The following is a 15,342-nucleotide window of genomic DNA, read 5'->3' on the forward strand; positions in this document are numbered from 1 at the left end:
TATAAAAATAGAGATTATTTGGGAGATTTTACAAGATTGTGAAAAACTAATTAACAAGTTTATAAAAACTCTTCAAAAATATTTTATTTATTCACTTTTAATAATTTATAAAAGTTATCAAAATTCTTTAGAAATTAGAATCCAATAAATGTATCCTTAACATAAAGAGTTTGCAAACTAGTCCTTTGCCAATTTTTATATCTTTTGATCAAATGTTTTGTAAAAAACGTTATAATTTTTGTCTTATCAACTCAGTCCAACGATAGAACCCAATCATTTTGAAATACTCTATTTGTTATTCATTTTATATATAAACAAAACAAAACAAAAAAACATTTAAAATTGATTACTAGAAGGAATAACATGAATTACATTTCTTCTCTTGTTAATATAATCACTCTCTTAGTCCTCAAATAACTTGGTGATTCCATAAAGTTTATGAGGACTAAGAAGCAACAAAAAAACAATTTGGATATCTTCTCTATTTGTTAACTGCCGATGTCTAAAGATGATATTCACTTCTCTGCTCGTATATGTCTTCTTCATCTAGAGACCATGGTAGACAATAGTGCTCTGTTTAGCATGGTTTGCTTCAGATAAAAATTATATATTTTACCCTAAAATTTAATTTTCATCATCATTAAACTCTAAGTCATATGCTGCATTTTTTGTAAAAATTTTAGGAGGACACAGGATTCTGTCCATCATCATCCCAAGAACATATATAATGTAACTAAAACACTCATCAGTCACATTTCTAGATAGAATTACAATTTTCAAGCATCTAGATATGTTTAGTTTTAAAGACTAACTACATACAAGTCAAGAAGATACGTTATTTAATTAGAACATAACATGACATTAAATTGTTCCAGATAAACAGTCTTCTCAAAGCCAAGAGTTTTGGAAGTGATCATCACCTGTATGGATCCGCTGACAACCCACAAGTCATGGAAACTTAATTCGGCATTTGCTTCAATCTCAATGAAACACTTCAAGCAAAGAAGTAGAATCTAATACTCCAAAGGTACTATAATCTCAATAAAAGATGGTGAGAGAATAGATGATAGATCCACTGATGAAATTAGATTCCACTTCAGTCACCGTTAAAGCAAACAGTTGTGCCTAGATAGACTTGCAAAGGAAAGCACTGAACAATGATACTAACACTTTCATATGTCGAAATGTATACCTCTTTCATAATTTCATTTTGAATGCAAGTTGCAAGATAATGACGTCATTCGTGTTATAAGAAGTGTACCTCACCATTGACCAAATTATTGCGTTGGCCTCAGCCTGAATTCACGAACATCGACATCATCCATAAACCTGAGCACCTTTGCTTGGTAACATTGCGGCTCTGGATTTGGTGCGGACAGATCCTTTGCTCAAAATGTTATTAAAAACAGAAACCCTTTGGCGCCCACTACATTTGCAATCACATACTTGACAAACTTAAGTTTTGTTCCATTTTCTTCGTTTGCTTCGTCAATGGCTGTCTTTAATTATGAGCAGTTTCATTAACTCCTTATTGCTAAGTTGATCATCAAAATCTCTTCTCGAATCAAACTTGCCGGCTGGGAAGTTGTAGTCCATATTATTCCAATCAACATCGTAACCCTAAAAACAATCATAATAGACAAGAACGCATATAAACTACTACAAAGGCTGATGCACCACAAAACAAAATTGAACATCTGATTCTAATTGATAAATAGTAAACGTATCATTCTGATAATTATGTTTCCAAGCGTATCATTCCGCCAAATAACTCTAATAATAATAAACGATTATTAACCTCACTCCGCCAAATAACTCTAATAATAATAAACGATTATTAACCTCACTCTCTTTAAATTGCTTCTCAAAGATCATTCGCTGTTTTGCATATTCAGGACCTTCCTTCTTTTTTTGCAGCTTAATTTATGACAATTTGATACTGTTGAATATGTTTTTTCCCCGTCAGTTGAATTAATAAAAACCAAAGTTCCAAACAGAGGAATAACACAGATTAAAGCTTAATGAGAAAAAAATGAGTAAAATTAAAATTTAACAAAACGTACTCAAGAGCGGTTGTCTTCAATGATGCTAGAATGAATCCAAGAAGGACCACAGATTGAAAGATAAGATTTGAAATGACCTTTTCTCGAGTCACAGTACTCCTGGCTCTATGATTGCATATAGTCCACCTCCAAGATTGTGACCTTAAAAGACGCTCGTATCGACCAGCATCCGCGTACTTTAAAAGTCATGGGTGCGAAATAGGCGGCATCATAGATATATTTTACTCGAGTCCCATCTAATTCGCATGTCATCATGTTTCCTCGATCAGCAGATAATGGATTTATCTATCGATGTACATCCCAATAACTATAAAGTCTATAAGCTTTCTTCATGTCTTTGATGACATCAAATAATTTCTCGTGGAATGTCTCATAGGAGTGACAATCCAAATCTTCCAGAGTTTATGTTAGTTATATATATATATATATATATATATATATATATATATATTCATTTCATTAGTGAACAAGTTTTGGTTTTGTTTAATAAACTCAATTATCATTAGGAAAGAAACCTATTGGAACATATAAAAGCATGTGAGAATATATATAGACTGGAATATGCTTTTGTGAGAATGTCTTGAGAGCTAATAATAGCTTCGTCTCTTTTAGCAAATCATATAAACCAGTGGTTGTCAAGTAATTTTGAAAAAGATGTGAGAGTTCTTTATTCTCTCATCGTTTTTTTGAACACCTTGGCTTCATGTATGGTGTTAAAAAAAAAACACCTTGATAAGAGGCTTAAAATTTGGCTCAACTTCGACTATTACAACGTATATGGGCACAAGGGTTTGTACGTAATGTTTCTGTAATGGTACTCTGTATATATATATATTGTCACATTTGTTGTTGTAATGTATTTTATTTTGCTTTAGGAATCTTATGGAAAATTACATCGTTTTCCTTCATTAATCGCTGTATAATTTCTCAAACACAAGGGCACTTTTCTCAGGAACGTTGATTACAATTTTCCTCGAATAGAACTTGATTGTATCCCAATTTATAAATGTTTTTGTTTATGCTCATAACTAATCCTGCATGCTTTGAAACCTCGAGCTGTATTTTTAGGACACAAGATTCTGTCCATCAACATCCCAAGAACATTATATATGTAACCATTCATCAGTCACATTTCTATCAATATTGCAATTTTTTCGTTCAGCTTTGTCGGATAACCCAACTTAAATAGATACGTTAGTAAACAAGGGCATAACATGAGACAAGTAAGTTAAATATCTTATAGATTTGCTTAACTATAAAACTAAATTAACGATAAATAATTTTAACTTCAGTAATACTATTATGATCCATTAATTTTAGAGTTAGGAAATGAAATAGTTATTGGAGAAGCTTTTCCTCCAAACTAACGCTTGGCGAAAGAAAATTAGATGTGTTGGAGTGTGGAGATATACTTTTTCCATTTCAAAATATAAGATGTTTTAGCTAAAAACACGCATAATAAAAAAAATATTTTAACTAATTAGTATAAAATATATAATAATAAAATATAAAATTAATCTAAAAATTATTTAAAAAGTTGAAAACATTATTTGTTGAGTTTTCTTAATTTCATATTTCACCTTATTTGAGTTATTACGTTCATGAATTGAAAGATTTATAGCATGGCTTTATTACTATGTATATAATGTTATACTTGTGTAGATTAGTATAGTATAAGGTTCCTTTAGCTTATACTATACTTAGGTCTAATGTAACTATAATACCGCATGTACTCTATTATTTTGGATTAATGAGAATTATACTTTCATAAATGAAAGAGTTAATATGGTATAGAGCTTTCTTAATTTCTCATTTCAACTTCCGCGTAACAAATTTCTTCACACGCCATTGATGGCGATCTTGAGTTTTTTTTGTTTGTGTTCAAGCTCGTTTCTCTTTGATTATAAGCTTTGATTCACTTTATCTTGAGCTTCGATTCAAAAATTATGAGTTCCGATTCATCCTTTCGAGCTTTGTTATCTTTGATGAGTGCCTCAAAGCATCAGATTCTTTCGTCTTTGGTTGCGTAACTTGTTGCAATTGCGCTTGTTCTATGCTCTTCTTTGGTTAATTTCATCGTATTGGTTATTCTTGAGATTCATTCATTTGATTGAGTTTTGATTGTTGCCTTCTATCGCACAATCTTATTTTAGATCTGAATCATGGTTTTTCAGTCTTCGAATCTTGCGCCGATGTCTCTAACGGATCAGTATGAGAATCTGTTCTTTCTACGTAGCTCAGATCATGCAGGGATGAAAATCGTCTCAGATTGTCCCACGTCTAGAGCAGATTTCTATTTTTGGCAAAGGTTAGTTCGTGTAGCTCTTAATGTACGAAATAAACTTGGATTCATTGATGGAATTGAACGATACACAAACCTCCAGATGATAATCGTGATTATGGTTCTTGGTCACGTTGCAATGATATTATATCTACTTGGATCATAAACTCATTTGATAAGAAAATTGGACAGAGTTTGTTACGTCATTTGATACACAAACTGCCTAAGGTATTCTGAAAAATCTTGTGTCTCGTTTCAAACAAGATGATGCTGTGAGAGTCTTTGAAATATGACAAAAGTTATATTCTATTCAGCAAGGGTCATTAGATGTTAATCTTATTATTCACTCTTGGTGACGTTATGGGAGGAGTATAAAAACAATGTTGAGCTACCTGTCTATACTTGTGGTAAGTGTGAATGTAACACAACTGCTTTGTACGAAAAGCTACAACAACGAGGTCGTATAATTAAGTTCTTGATAGGGCTTAATGAATCTTATGAGTCTACTTGCACACATATTCTGATGTTAAAACCAATAACAAGCATTGAAGAAGCTTTCAATATGGTTACATTACATCTGATGAAAGGCAGAAGAATATCAAGCCTAAGCCTGATAGCATGATTTTTCAAACTTCAGCCCATGTTCAAAACAATGTGTCTTCAAACTATTCAGGTTCATATGACAGTGTTACATATGCTGCTTTTCAGAACCATTATCGACCTAGAGGAGCTACGCCTTTGTGTACTCATTGTGGTCAGACTGGTCATGTGGTGCAAAAATGCTTTAAGTTGCATTGTTACCTTTCGGGTTATATTCCAGATTTTAAAAGCAGTTTTTCTAACTATCAAGCTAATCGGCGTTCGTCTGCACCAATGAATCAATATCGAAGAAAATCATCCAATGTTTCTCTTCCTTAGACACATGCAGTTGCTAATGTGATGACAGAGCAGTCTACTCCTTATTCACAGTCTACTCAATATCTTTCTCTCCATCAACTGTTGTGAATATTGATGTGAGTACTTTGACCAGTGATCAAGACCATCACGTACATAACCTTCATCAACAGCTGAATGCTTAGGTTAAAACATCTGAGAGTTTGTTTCATCTTCACATGAGTCTAGTCTATTATGGTGCTATGGCTAATTCAATCTTCATCTGGTATTCATTCTTTTCCTCCTTCCTTTCCTACTTCCTCTTTAAGATTTGAGAATAATCGACTCAGTTACCAACATCAATGCCTATCTTTTTTATCCAAACACATTCTTCATGGTAGTTGGATCATAAATACCGTAGCAGTTAGTCATGTTTGGACCATGGCTTTTATAGACATTTTGTAATGAAACAGTTACAGTCATATATACTTTTATAGCATGGCTTTATCAGAAAAATAAACATCTGTAGTATGTACCATAAGAAAAATTGCTCTAATATGTCCTTATCGCAGGAAAAAAACAATAACAACAATTCAGATAAAAACAAAAAAATCAGTTATTGTTTTCTTTGTAGGGAAAGTATGTGTTTTTTTTTTGGTTTCTAACGAATAGGAATCAAAGATATTAAGTAAGCATCTCTTGTAAAATAAAATATATGTTTATGAGTTGTTTGTTATACTATGATTTCTCTTTTTATTTTTATTTTTAAAAAAACACGATAATATTGATGATATGAAATATTAGTTTGCTCGTGATATTAAAATTTGATTGTGAGCTTTGTAGAGTTTATATATTTTCAATTGGTTGTTATAAGGGTTATGTTTCTTTTTTTATGGAAAAAATGGACAAATGTAATGTATCATTTTTTTTATCAGCTTGTTTAATTGAAAAGCTTTTGTTTTTGTGAAAGCTATATATCCTTTTTTTACCTTGTTAAAAAAAATTACATGTCTTTTTTACTACTAAATAGTTATATTCAACCAGTTCTAAAATTTAAGAATAAAGAAAATCATAAGTACAAAAATGGTAAGTGAATAACGTATTTAAGAGAGAGAGAAAAAAACATGAATAATATATATTTTAGCTAATATAAAATCAAATAATTTCAAATATACTGATAATCTCTACTTTTCTGGTGTAGGCACTCTTTGGGGTCAAATAGGTATGGAGACAAGGTAATAAATTGTCCTAGTACTCTGTAATTACATCAACGAGCAGTAATCATGTACAAGCTGATGTATTCTACTAGTACTACCATAAGGAACAACATGTGTCGAACAACCATTCGCTGATTGATATCCTTTTGTGTCCCACCAAGAGGGCAGTTAAAAGGAGGAGGGGGAGCTAGGGAGGATCCGTATCTCTATCTCACGTGACAACAACACCCAGCCAGAGAAAAAAATACTAACGTAACGAGAGAAACATGCATACCGAAGCGTCACAGACATGAGATATATGTATATATCACCAACACGCTATTTCACAAAATTCCAATATTTTTGTTCTCCTTGATTAGTAAAAACAACACTCAAATTTTGAATTAATGTGTCGTCAATGTGCGTATGTTTTTTTCAAAGCTTTGTCAATAAGTCATCTGGATGTGATTCTTTTAGAGCTATATATAATGTCAACAAAATAAATAATAATTACAGGTAATTTGTTGCCAACAGATAATTTTAAATATTTATATAGAAAATACTATTCTGAGATACATAAACATACAGTTTATTTAATAAAACTAGTTATAATATTCTTTTCTCTGTAAACATTTTTGCTTTAAATTGTTCGTTCTTTTGAATTATATTAAACGGTACATATGTGATAGATCTGGTTCTTCTTATCTTCTACTGCCACTACTAATGAGCGAGACTTATTCTTTTAAAAAAGTAAAAAAAATAAATATATCATTTACCAAAATTATGTTTTCTTGGTTGGGGTTTTGTAAGTGAATTGGTAATGATACGGGGTATTGTTATATGAAAAATTCTAGGGTGAACCACTCTTATTCATCCCCTCTTAATTAACCAATTAAAATACAACAAAGTGCTATGTCATATCATATTTATAAAATAAATCAAAATTAAAATAAAAGATAAAACAAGTTAAGGAAACAAAGTCTGTAGATTTTTTATTAAGGAAATTATGTTGGTTTAAATTTATAAAATAACGATTAGAGTTTAGATTTTACAATTAAATGAAATCATATGTCGGTTTGAGTTTACAAAAAAATGGTTAGAGTTTAGTTTTTACAATTAAACAAAATTATATGTCATTTTGGGTTTACAAAAGAGTGGTTAGAGTTTAGGGTATACATTTTACAATTAAATGAAATTATATGTCGGTTTGGGTTTTCAAAAAAGTGGTTAGAGTTTAGGGTTTAGATTTTACAATTAAACGAAATTATATGTCGGTTTGGGTTTACAAAACAGTGGTTAGGGTTTAGATTTTAAAAGTAAGCAAAATTATATGTCGGTTTGGGTTTACAAAAGAGTGGTTAGGGTTTAGATTTTAAAATTAAGCAAAATTATATGTCGGTTTGGGTTTACAAAAGAGTGGTTAGGGTTTAGAATTTAAAATTAAACAAAATTATATGTCGGTTTGGGTTTATAAAATAGTGGTTAGGGTTTAGATTTTACAATTAAAGAAAATTATATTTTAATTTGGGTTTATAAAAAGAGTGATTTGGGTTTAGATGTTATAATTTAAAACATTAATATAATGTTTAGAATTAATAATTTTAAAATTAATTGATATACAGAATTTGTTTTCTTAATCAATAATTTGTTTCTTTAACTAAGAAAGGATGAATAAGAAGGGTGAACCCAAGAATTGTTTTTGTTATATATTAGAAAGAAGGTTCTAGCTAGCATGTATGCAGCTGTTCCCCATAGATTAAAAAGGGCATAGTTATCTATGGAAAAAAGTAAAAACACTTAGTAAGTCAAAGTGTATATACACGACTCATTATGATGCGATAATCGATCGTGTTCATTTAGTAGTGTGTTGTTGTAAACTTTTAATCCATGGTTATGCTTCCACTTTTTTTATTTTTGGACTTTGAAAACGGTCAGGAACTTGTATAAAAATAGAAACTTTGTTTTAATGTAACGTGACCCTCTTTATACTTTCTATACTACTGTACTATGTAGTTATTTGATTTGTTTTTGATGAACGGTCAAATCTTCTTGACTTACTCGACCAATAAGAAAGAAGGAAATAATTCTAGCTACAATATATCTTTTGCAAACACAATAAGAAAAGATACATAATTAAGTAAAATGTTCCACATAAAGATTCTTCTCAGTGGAAGGGAAGACCACAGAGTTGGAAGTGACCCAAGATTCATCCATCACCATCACCATCACCATCACCATCACCTGTATGCATCCAAGATTCAAATAGTCAACAAGGCGCGACCCAGCTGACAACTCACAAGGAAGGATTTCTCTAAGGAATGCAATCTCAAAGAAACATCCACAGCAAAGATAATACTCCACAACTACATCTCTACAACAAGAAGGGTGATTCCAGTTCCGTCACCGTGAAAACACAAGCAACAATTAGTTCTACTATTAGTTTCATAGGGTTGAAATATGTTTCTCTTTCGTAATTTCTCATTTTGTAATGCGAAAAAAAAAGCTACTGGTTAATAATTAGAAGAAGAAGAAGAAGAAGAAGAAGAAGAAGAAGCCATATACATAAGAAGTGTACCTACCTCACCCATTGATCAAATTATTTCGTTGGCCTGAGCCTGAATTCACAAACATCGGCATCACCCATAAACCAGAGCACCTCCGCTTGGTAACATTTTGGCTCTGGATTTGGTGCAGACAGATCCTTTGCCCAAAATGTAATAAAAAACAGAAACCCTTTGGCGGCCACTACATTTGCAGTCACATACTTGACAAACTTAAGTTCAGTTCCCTGCTAAGGAAAAAAAACACACACACAAAAAGAGAGTGTAAAATTGAAAAAGAGGAACCACGAAGCTGAGAGAAAAAGAATATATAATAGGTAAAAGAGTTAGCAGCTCTGACAGCTTCTTCGTTTTCTTCGTCAATGGCTGTATTTATGAGCAGTTTCACTAACTCCTTATTGCTAAGTCGAGCATCATAATCTCCTCTCGAATCGACTATGCTGCCCGGGAAGTTGTAGTCCATACTATCCCAATCAACATCGTAACCCTAAAATTTAAACAAAAATTGAACATCTGATTCTTATTAATTATTAATAATAAAAACGATTATTGAACCGTACCCCACTCTCTGTAAATTGCTTCTCAAAGATCATTCGCTGTTTCGATCTCTTCTTCCTCCGGATCTGATGGACAAACCAACTCCGTCGCATCCGGATCTGTCTTCGCCTTCTTCAGCAGCGGAGATACCAACTCTCTCTGGTCTCCAGCCTCGATCGACATATTTTTTATTTTTTTTTCCAATTAAGAAGATGAGAACATATTCTTTTTTTTTTCACCAGCTATATATATTATTAAATCGGATCAAATAATAATGGGTTTGGCTAGTCTTGGACTCTAGGGCACTCGGGTAAATTAAGATAGTGAATTTACTATTCTAAATATAGATCGGTTTCTGTTCGGTACTCATCCGATTCATGTTGGTTCGGGTAGTTAATAAAAAAACAAAAAAAATCGGGTAATAATCGGTTCAGTTTCTAAATACCCGAACTATTACATTCTTTGAATATATTCAGCTTCTTTGTCTAAAATTTATAAATCTAAGTTATTTAATTATGAATTTTTAAAAGTTTTCTAAAATCTACTATTATTGAGTTAATGATTTTAAAGTCTACTGCTATTCAAAATAGTTTGTAGATTTGGATTTGAATGATTTTTAAAAATTTTAAAAGATTTTGAGAAGATTTGTTCAGTTAAAAATACATAAATCTAAATCTCATTGTTTTAGGAGGGATTTGAATTTTTTTTTACAATAAATCATATCAACTTCCCTATAATCATTTAAAATCTCGTGAAAACTAAAATCAATTGGAATAATACATCTCCTACCAACAATCCAAATTAACTAAAACTACAAGTACAACAACTCAAAAAGTAACCATCATTCAAAAACAAATACAACAAGAACAAGTTACCATTATTCAAGTTTCAAAAAGTCCAAAGAGTTTAAAGAGACCGAATATAAGAGGTTTTAGAGTTTGAACTTAGAAGGATTGTACAATCAATCTGAAATTTGTAGTTCTTCCTTCTACGGCTTCTTCCTTTCTTCTTGCCTAAAGCAAATTGAATGAAAAAGTCAGAAAACATAGTAACATACTCAAATTGACAAAAATAATTAGCAAGAAATGTCATCAAGTATAAGAGAATTACATGAGTACTGATTGTCTTGTCTTATTTAGTCCTCATATGAAAGTCATGTGATGTATACAATTAAAAAAAAAAAAAAACATCCGAATTACAAACAAGACATCAAGGCAATAAAGAAACTGGCAATTGACAAACTTAGAAATTGGATGTGTTATCTTTCTCAAGTTTTTATGTCAGTTCATTCTGAGTGGGAAGTTTCACATGATCCTTAAAATTCTAGAAAGCTTGAATAAAGAATAACTCTTTTTATTATGTTTAGAAAATAACTCAAAACTAAACACCAGAACTCTCAATCTCTCATACCTTTGATCACAATTCAATCAAAGATATTTATAGTCATAACACAACTTTGTTATTCCTATTTTGATAATGAAAAACTTCTCTTTTCCTAATCCTAATACTGTACAATTGGAACTTTTCCTTTTAGCCTATCTTGTCAATAATCAACTTGTTAATGATATATTGAGCTTCAAGATATATTGGGCTTCAAGTCATCGAAGTTTATCCAACATTTTCCCCCTTAAATTTCGCATTCTCTTTGGATACGTCATGAACACCTATCAAGCTTCTCATTTCTTCAAACTTCACTCTTGCCAAAGCTTTAGTCAGAATATCAGCCTTCTGTTCCACTCCAGGAATGTGCTTACACAAATGAGCTCTCTCTCAATGCATTCTCGCACAAAGTAGTATCGCTTATGTATGTGTTTGCTTCTCCCATGAAACACTGGGTTCTTAGCAAGTGCAATTGCAGATTTGTTGTCAACATACATCATGATTTGAGCTTCCTTCTTCCCTGTGACTTCACTTGAAAGATCCTGAAGCCATATTGCTTGCTTTGCTCCTTCTGTGGCAGCCATGAACTCGGCCTCACACAAAGATAATGCAATTGTATCTTCCTTTCGTGTGCACCATGTGATCGGAGTGTCACCAAAAAGAAATAAGTGCCCAATATTACTTCTCCCATCATCTTGGTCGACGTTGTGACTACTGTCGCTGAAACCAACGATCTCCTTTAAGCCTCCACGCTTATACTTCAGACCATATGAAGTTGTTCCTCTGAGATAACGCAATATCTGTTTTATAATTTCTCCATGTGATTTTCGTGGACTCTGCATATATCTACTTACGACACTCACAACAAAAGACAAGTCAGGTCGAGTGTGTAAGAGATATCTTAATCAACCAACGTATCTTCTAAACAGTGTAGGATCTATCTCTGTTTCACCAAGTGACTTAGATACCTGCAACCCAAACTCCATCGGAATCACCGACGAGTTGCAGTCTTGAATTCCTGCTTCTTTCAAGATTCTCCGTGCGTATCCTTCTTGTTTGATGGTGATACCATCAACTCCTTGATGCACCTCAATCCCAAGATAATAGGTGAGTCTACCGAGATCAGACATCTCAAACTTTGAAGACATCCCTTCCTTGAACTCCTTAATAACTCTAAGATTGTTGCCTGTAACAAATAAATCATCCACATACACCGCAACAATTAGTAAATCACCTCCTTTCTCCTTCCGATACACTATAGTCTCCTTTAAACATCTATTGAAGCTCATCTCCTTCAAGATTTGATCCAACTTAGTGTTCCAGGCTCTTGGAGCTTGTCTTAAGCCGTATAAAGCTTTTGACAATTTATAAACTCGATGTTCTTCCCCCTTGATTTCAAAACCTTCAGGTTGGTCTACATAGATATCCTCCTTTAATTCACCATGTAAAAATGCCGTTTTTACATCCAAATGATGGATCTCCCATCTATTTGATGCAGCCAAAGCTACTAACATCATTATTGTCTCCATACGAGCTACAGGGGCAAAAGGTTCTTCATAATCAACTCCACTTTCTTGCACATAGCCCTTAGCAACAAGCCTAGCCTTGTACTTGTTCACTGTCCCATCTGCATTCCTCTTAATTTTAAAAACCCACTTGAGACCAATTACCTTTACACCCTGTGGTTTATCAACAAGAAACCAAGTTTTGTTTTTGTTGATAGAATCAATCTCCTCCTTGCAAGCTAATCTCCAAACTTGTTGTCCTTTTGCATCCTCATAAAACCGTGGCTCATCATTGATCATCAAAAGTAATATCTCACTCTCGATTGATGCTAGCAACACATAATCATCAAGGTACTTAGGAGCTTTTTTTGTCGTTCTGATCTTCTCAAAGGTGGTTGCGGGTTTTCCTGAGTAACAACATTCTCGTCGTCAACTCTGTTTTCTCGAGTTGTATCATCTTCTGAGTCCGCTTTGTTTTCTTCGACTTGATCATGTTCTGCAGAACTCGATGATATTGGTCCTTTACCAACATCTTTTATCTCTCCCCATTGCATATGAAACATACCTGGTTCTCAGCAATCTCTGTTTTTTGTCTTGTTCCAACTCCACTTGTTTTTCTCATCAAAAATAACATCCCTGCTGACCAAAATTCTCCTTGTAGACGGATTGAACAGCCGATAAGCCTTGGATCCTGGTTCGATTCCAAGGTGGACTAAAGTCTGTGATCGATCTTCTAACTTCTTGAGCCCTGCAGAATCAGCTTTAGCATGAGCAATACACCCAAATACTCTTAAGTGCTCAATGTTTGGCTTTCTCTCATGCAAACATTCATATGGTGTGATATTATCCAAAGCTTTTGTCGGTATCCGATTAATGACATAAGTACTATGACGTACTCCTTCCCCCCAAAGATAATTCGGTACCTCCATCGCCTTGAGAATGCTTTGAGTCATCTCCATCAAGGTCATGTTTCTTCTCTCAACAACACCATTCTGCTGTGGAGCTGTCAAGTGTCTCTTGATCCCATTTGTTTCACAAAAAACATTGAACTCATTTGATGTGAATTCATCTCCTCTGTCTGTTCTAAGAGTAATAATCTCCCTTCCAAGTTCCTTTTCCACACTACTCTTGAACGCCTTAAAGCTTCCAAATGCCTCACTTTTCTCTTTTATCAAGACTGACCACATGTATCTTGAAAAATCATCCACAATAACAAATATATATATGTTATGTGCTAGTGTTGCAGGTGTTATAGGACCGCATAGATCAGCGTGAAGAAGCTCTAATGGCTTGGAGGCTCGATACATTGTAGCTTTTGGGAATGACTGTCTTGTTTGCTTCCCAACGAGACACGATTCACACAACTTCTTCTCATCATTAACCTCTGACATACCATGAACCATTTTCTGTTGAAACATAGCTCTAACTGTTTTGAAGTTTATGTGGCCAAGCCTAGCATGCCACTTCCAGGTATCATCCTCGATACGTGTGTGTAGACAAACTGGTCTTCCAAATTTGAGACTAATTTTATACAGCCTGTTTGTCGATCTCATAACCCTCACCAACAGTCTGTCACTCGGATCATGAACTGTTAACCAGTTTTGCCTCATACGAACGTCGCAACCGACCTCTGTAGTTGTCCCTGGCTTAAGATATTGTTCTTGAGGTCAGGAATATAGTAGATACCAGTAACTAAAACTTGTTCCTCACCCTTACTCTGAAAAATTATTGAACCTTTTCTTTTATTTCCACACAAGACCCATCTCCAAACTTCACTTTGCCTCCAATGTTTTCATTAAACTCGGAGAAGTAATCCTTATGACCTGTCATGTGATTACTAGCTCCATTGTCTAAATACCACATTCCATCCTCCTTGATATAGTTTGTTGGTATGACCATGTCTTCATTCGAAAAAACAATTTCGTGCATGAAAAGAGTTTTATCAGCTTCCTCTATTTCCAATGTTTCTACTTTGTTTGCTTCCTGAACTTTCTGAGCTCTCTCAGGGCAGTGTGAGGCGTAGTGACCAGGTTTGTCACAGCGGAAACAAACGATGACCTTCTCCTTTTTATCTTGAGAATGGTTTTGGTCAGTGTTAGATCGGTCATGTGTGTTGAATTGATTGTTAAACTGCGAGTTGTTCCTTCCTCTTCCTCTTCCTCGGAAACCTCTTCCTCCATAGCCTCTCCCTCTACCACGTCCTCTACCTCGAAAGCTATTATTTCCAGTGTTATAGCTTGATTGAGGTTGATCGGAGTTAGAGAACATAAGTTTGGTTTGATTATCTTCAGGAGATACTTCACCTGCAATTCTTTCTTCAAAAACTTTTAACCTTCCCACTATGTCTTCGAAGCTGGTGGTGTTGAGGTCGAGTACTTGTTCAAGAGAAGCTACCATGTGAATAAACTTGTTTCTAGGTAGACAATTTAGAAATTTCTTCACAAGCTTAGGCTCTTCAATTGTTTCTCCAAGCGATGCTGCTTTGGTTGCTTTTTCGGACAATTTTCCTGCAAAATTGTCGACCTTGTTTGCTTCTGTCATGCAAATCTTCTCAAACTCTGACATAAGTGTCTGTAAACGTGCCTCTTTGAGTCGTTTTGCTCCAAGGGTCCTAGAGTGTATTGAGTTCCAAATCGCCTTTGGTGTACTCCAGTTACCAACCTGCAGGGTAAGTGCTTCAGGAATCAATTGAAATAAAAAAGCTGTAGCGATATCATTATTTTCAGGATCATCTGACACTGGTTCAATTGTTTCCCTAACTTTATGGATTCGTAGCATGATCCTCATCCTCATGGACCACACTGTGTAATTAGTAGAAGTAAGGAGAGGGCACTGAATGGAGATAGCTTTGTCCAACTCCTTTGGACGTTGCGAAGCTATGAGTTCTCCCATCGTTGTGGTTCGATAACCTTTACCAAAAACTTGCTCTGTAATCGAATCACAACT

General features: G+C 33.8%; 2 protein-coding genes and 1 pseudogene across 4 annotated transcripts; all 3 read right to left on the minus strand.

Annotated features, from left to right (window-relative positions):
* Nucleotides 1–1,277: 1,277 nt before the first annotated feature.
* On the minus strand, nt 1,278–1,620 carry LOC104723576 (uncharacterized; annotated as a pseudogene).
* A 6,814-nt stretch (nt 1,621–8,434) lies between these two features.
* Nucleotides 8,435–9,749, minus strand: LOC109127495 (uncharacterized). Of its 3 annotated transcripts, none has more exons than XM_087471844.1 (4): nt 9,535–9,749; nt 9,315–9,461; nt 8,993–9,201; nt 8,435–8,654 (listed from the first exon to the last, which is right to left on the minus strand). In XM_087471844.1, exons 1-3 carry the CDS (start codon nt 9,622–9,624, stop codon nt 9,010–9,012), a joined length of 429 nt encoding a protein of 142 aa, XP_087327970.1. In that variant the 5' UTR covers nt 9,625–9,749; the 3' UTR covers nt 8,435–8,654; nt 8,993–9,009. The 3 variants fall into 3 exon arrangements, with proteins under 3 accessions (XP_087327970.1, XP_087327968.1, XP_087327969.1); XM_087471842.1 differs by having other exon boundaries at nt 8,993–9,204; nt 9,535–9,726; XM_087471843.1 differs by having other exon boundaries at nt 8,435–8,646; nt 8,991–9,204; nt 9,535–9,726.
* A 4,372-nt stretch (nt 9,750–14,121) lies between these two features.
* Nucleotides 14,122–15,288, minus strand: LOC147934022 (uncharacterized). The gene has a single exon (XM_087472438.1). It carries the CDS (start codon nt 15,286–15,288, stop codon nt 14,122–14,124), a length of 1,167 nt encoding a protein of 388 aa, XP_087328564.1.
* Between the last annotated feature and the right edge of the window lie 54 nt (nt 15,289–15,342).

Source organism: Camelina sativa, chromosome 11 (genome assembly GCF_030686135.1).
Source record: "Camelina sativa cultivar CO46 ecotype springtype chromosome 11, ASM3068613v1".
NCBI classification, from domain to species: Eukaryota; Viridiplantae; Streptophyta; class Magnoliopsida; order Brassicales; family Brassicaceae; genus Camelina; species Camelina sativa.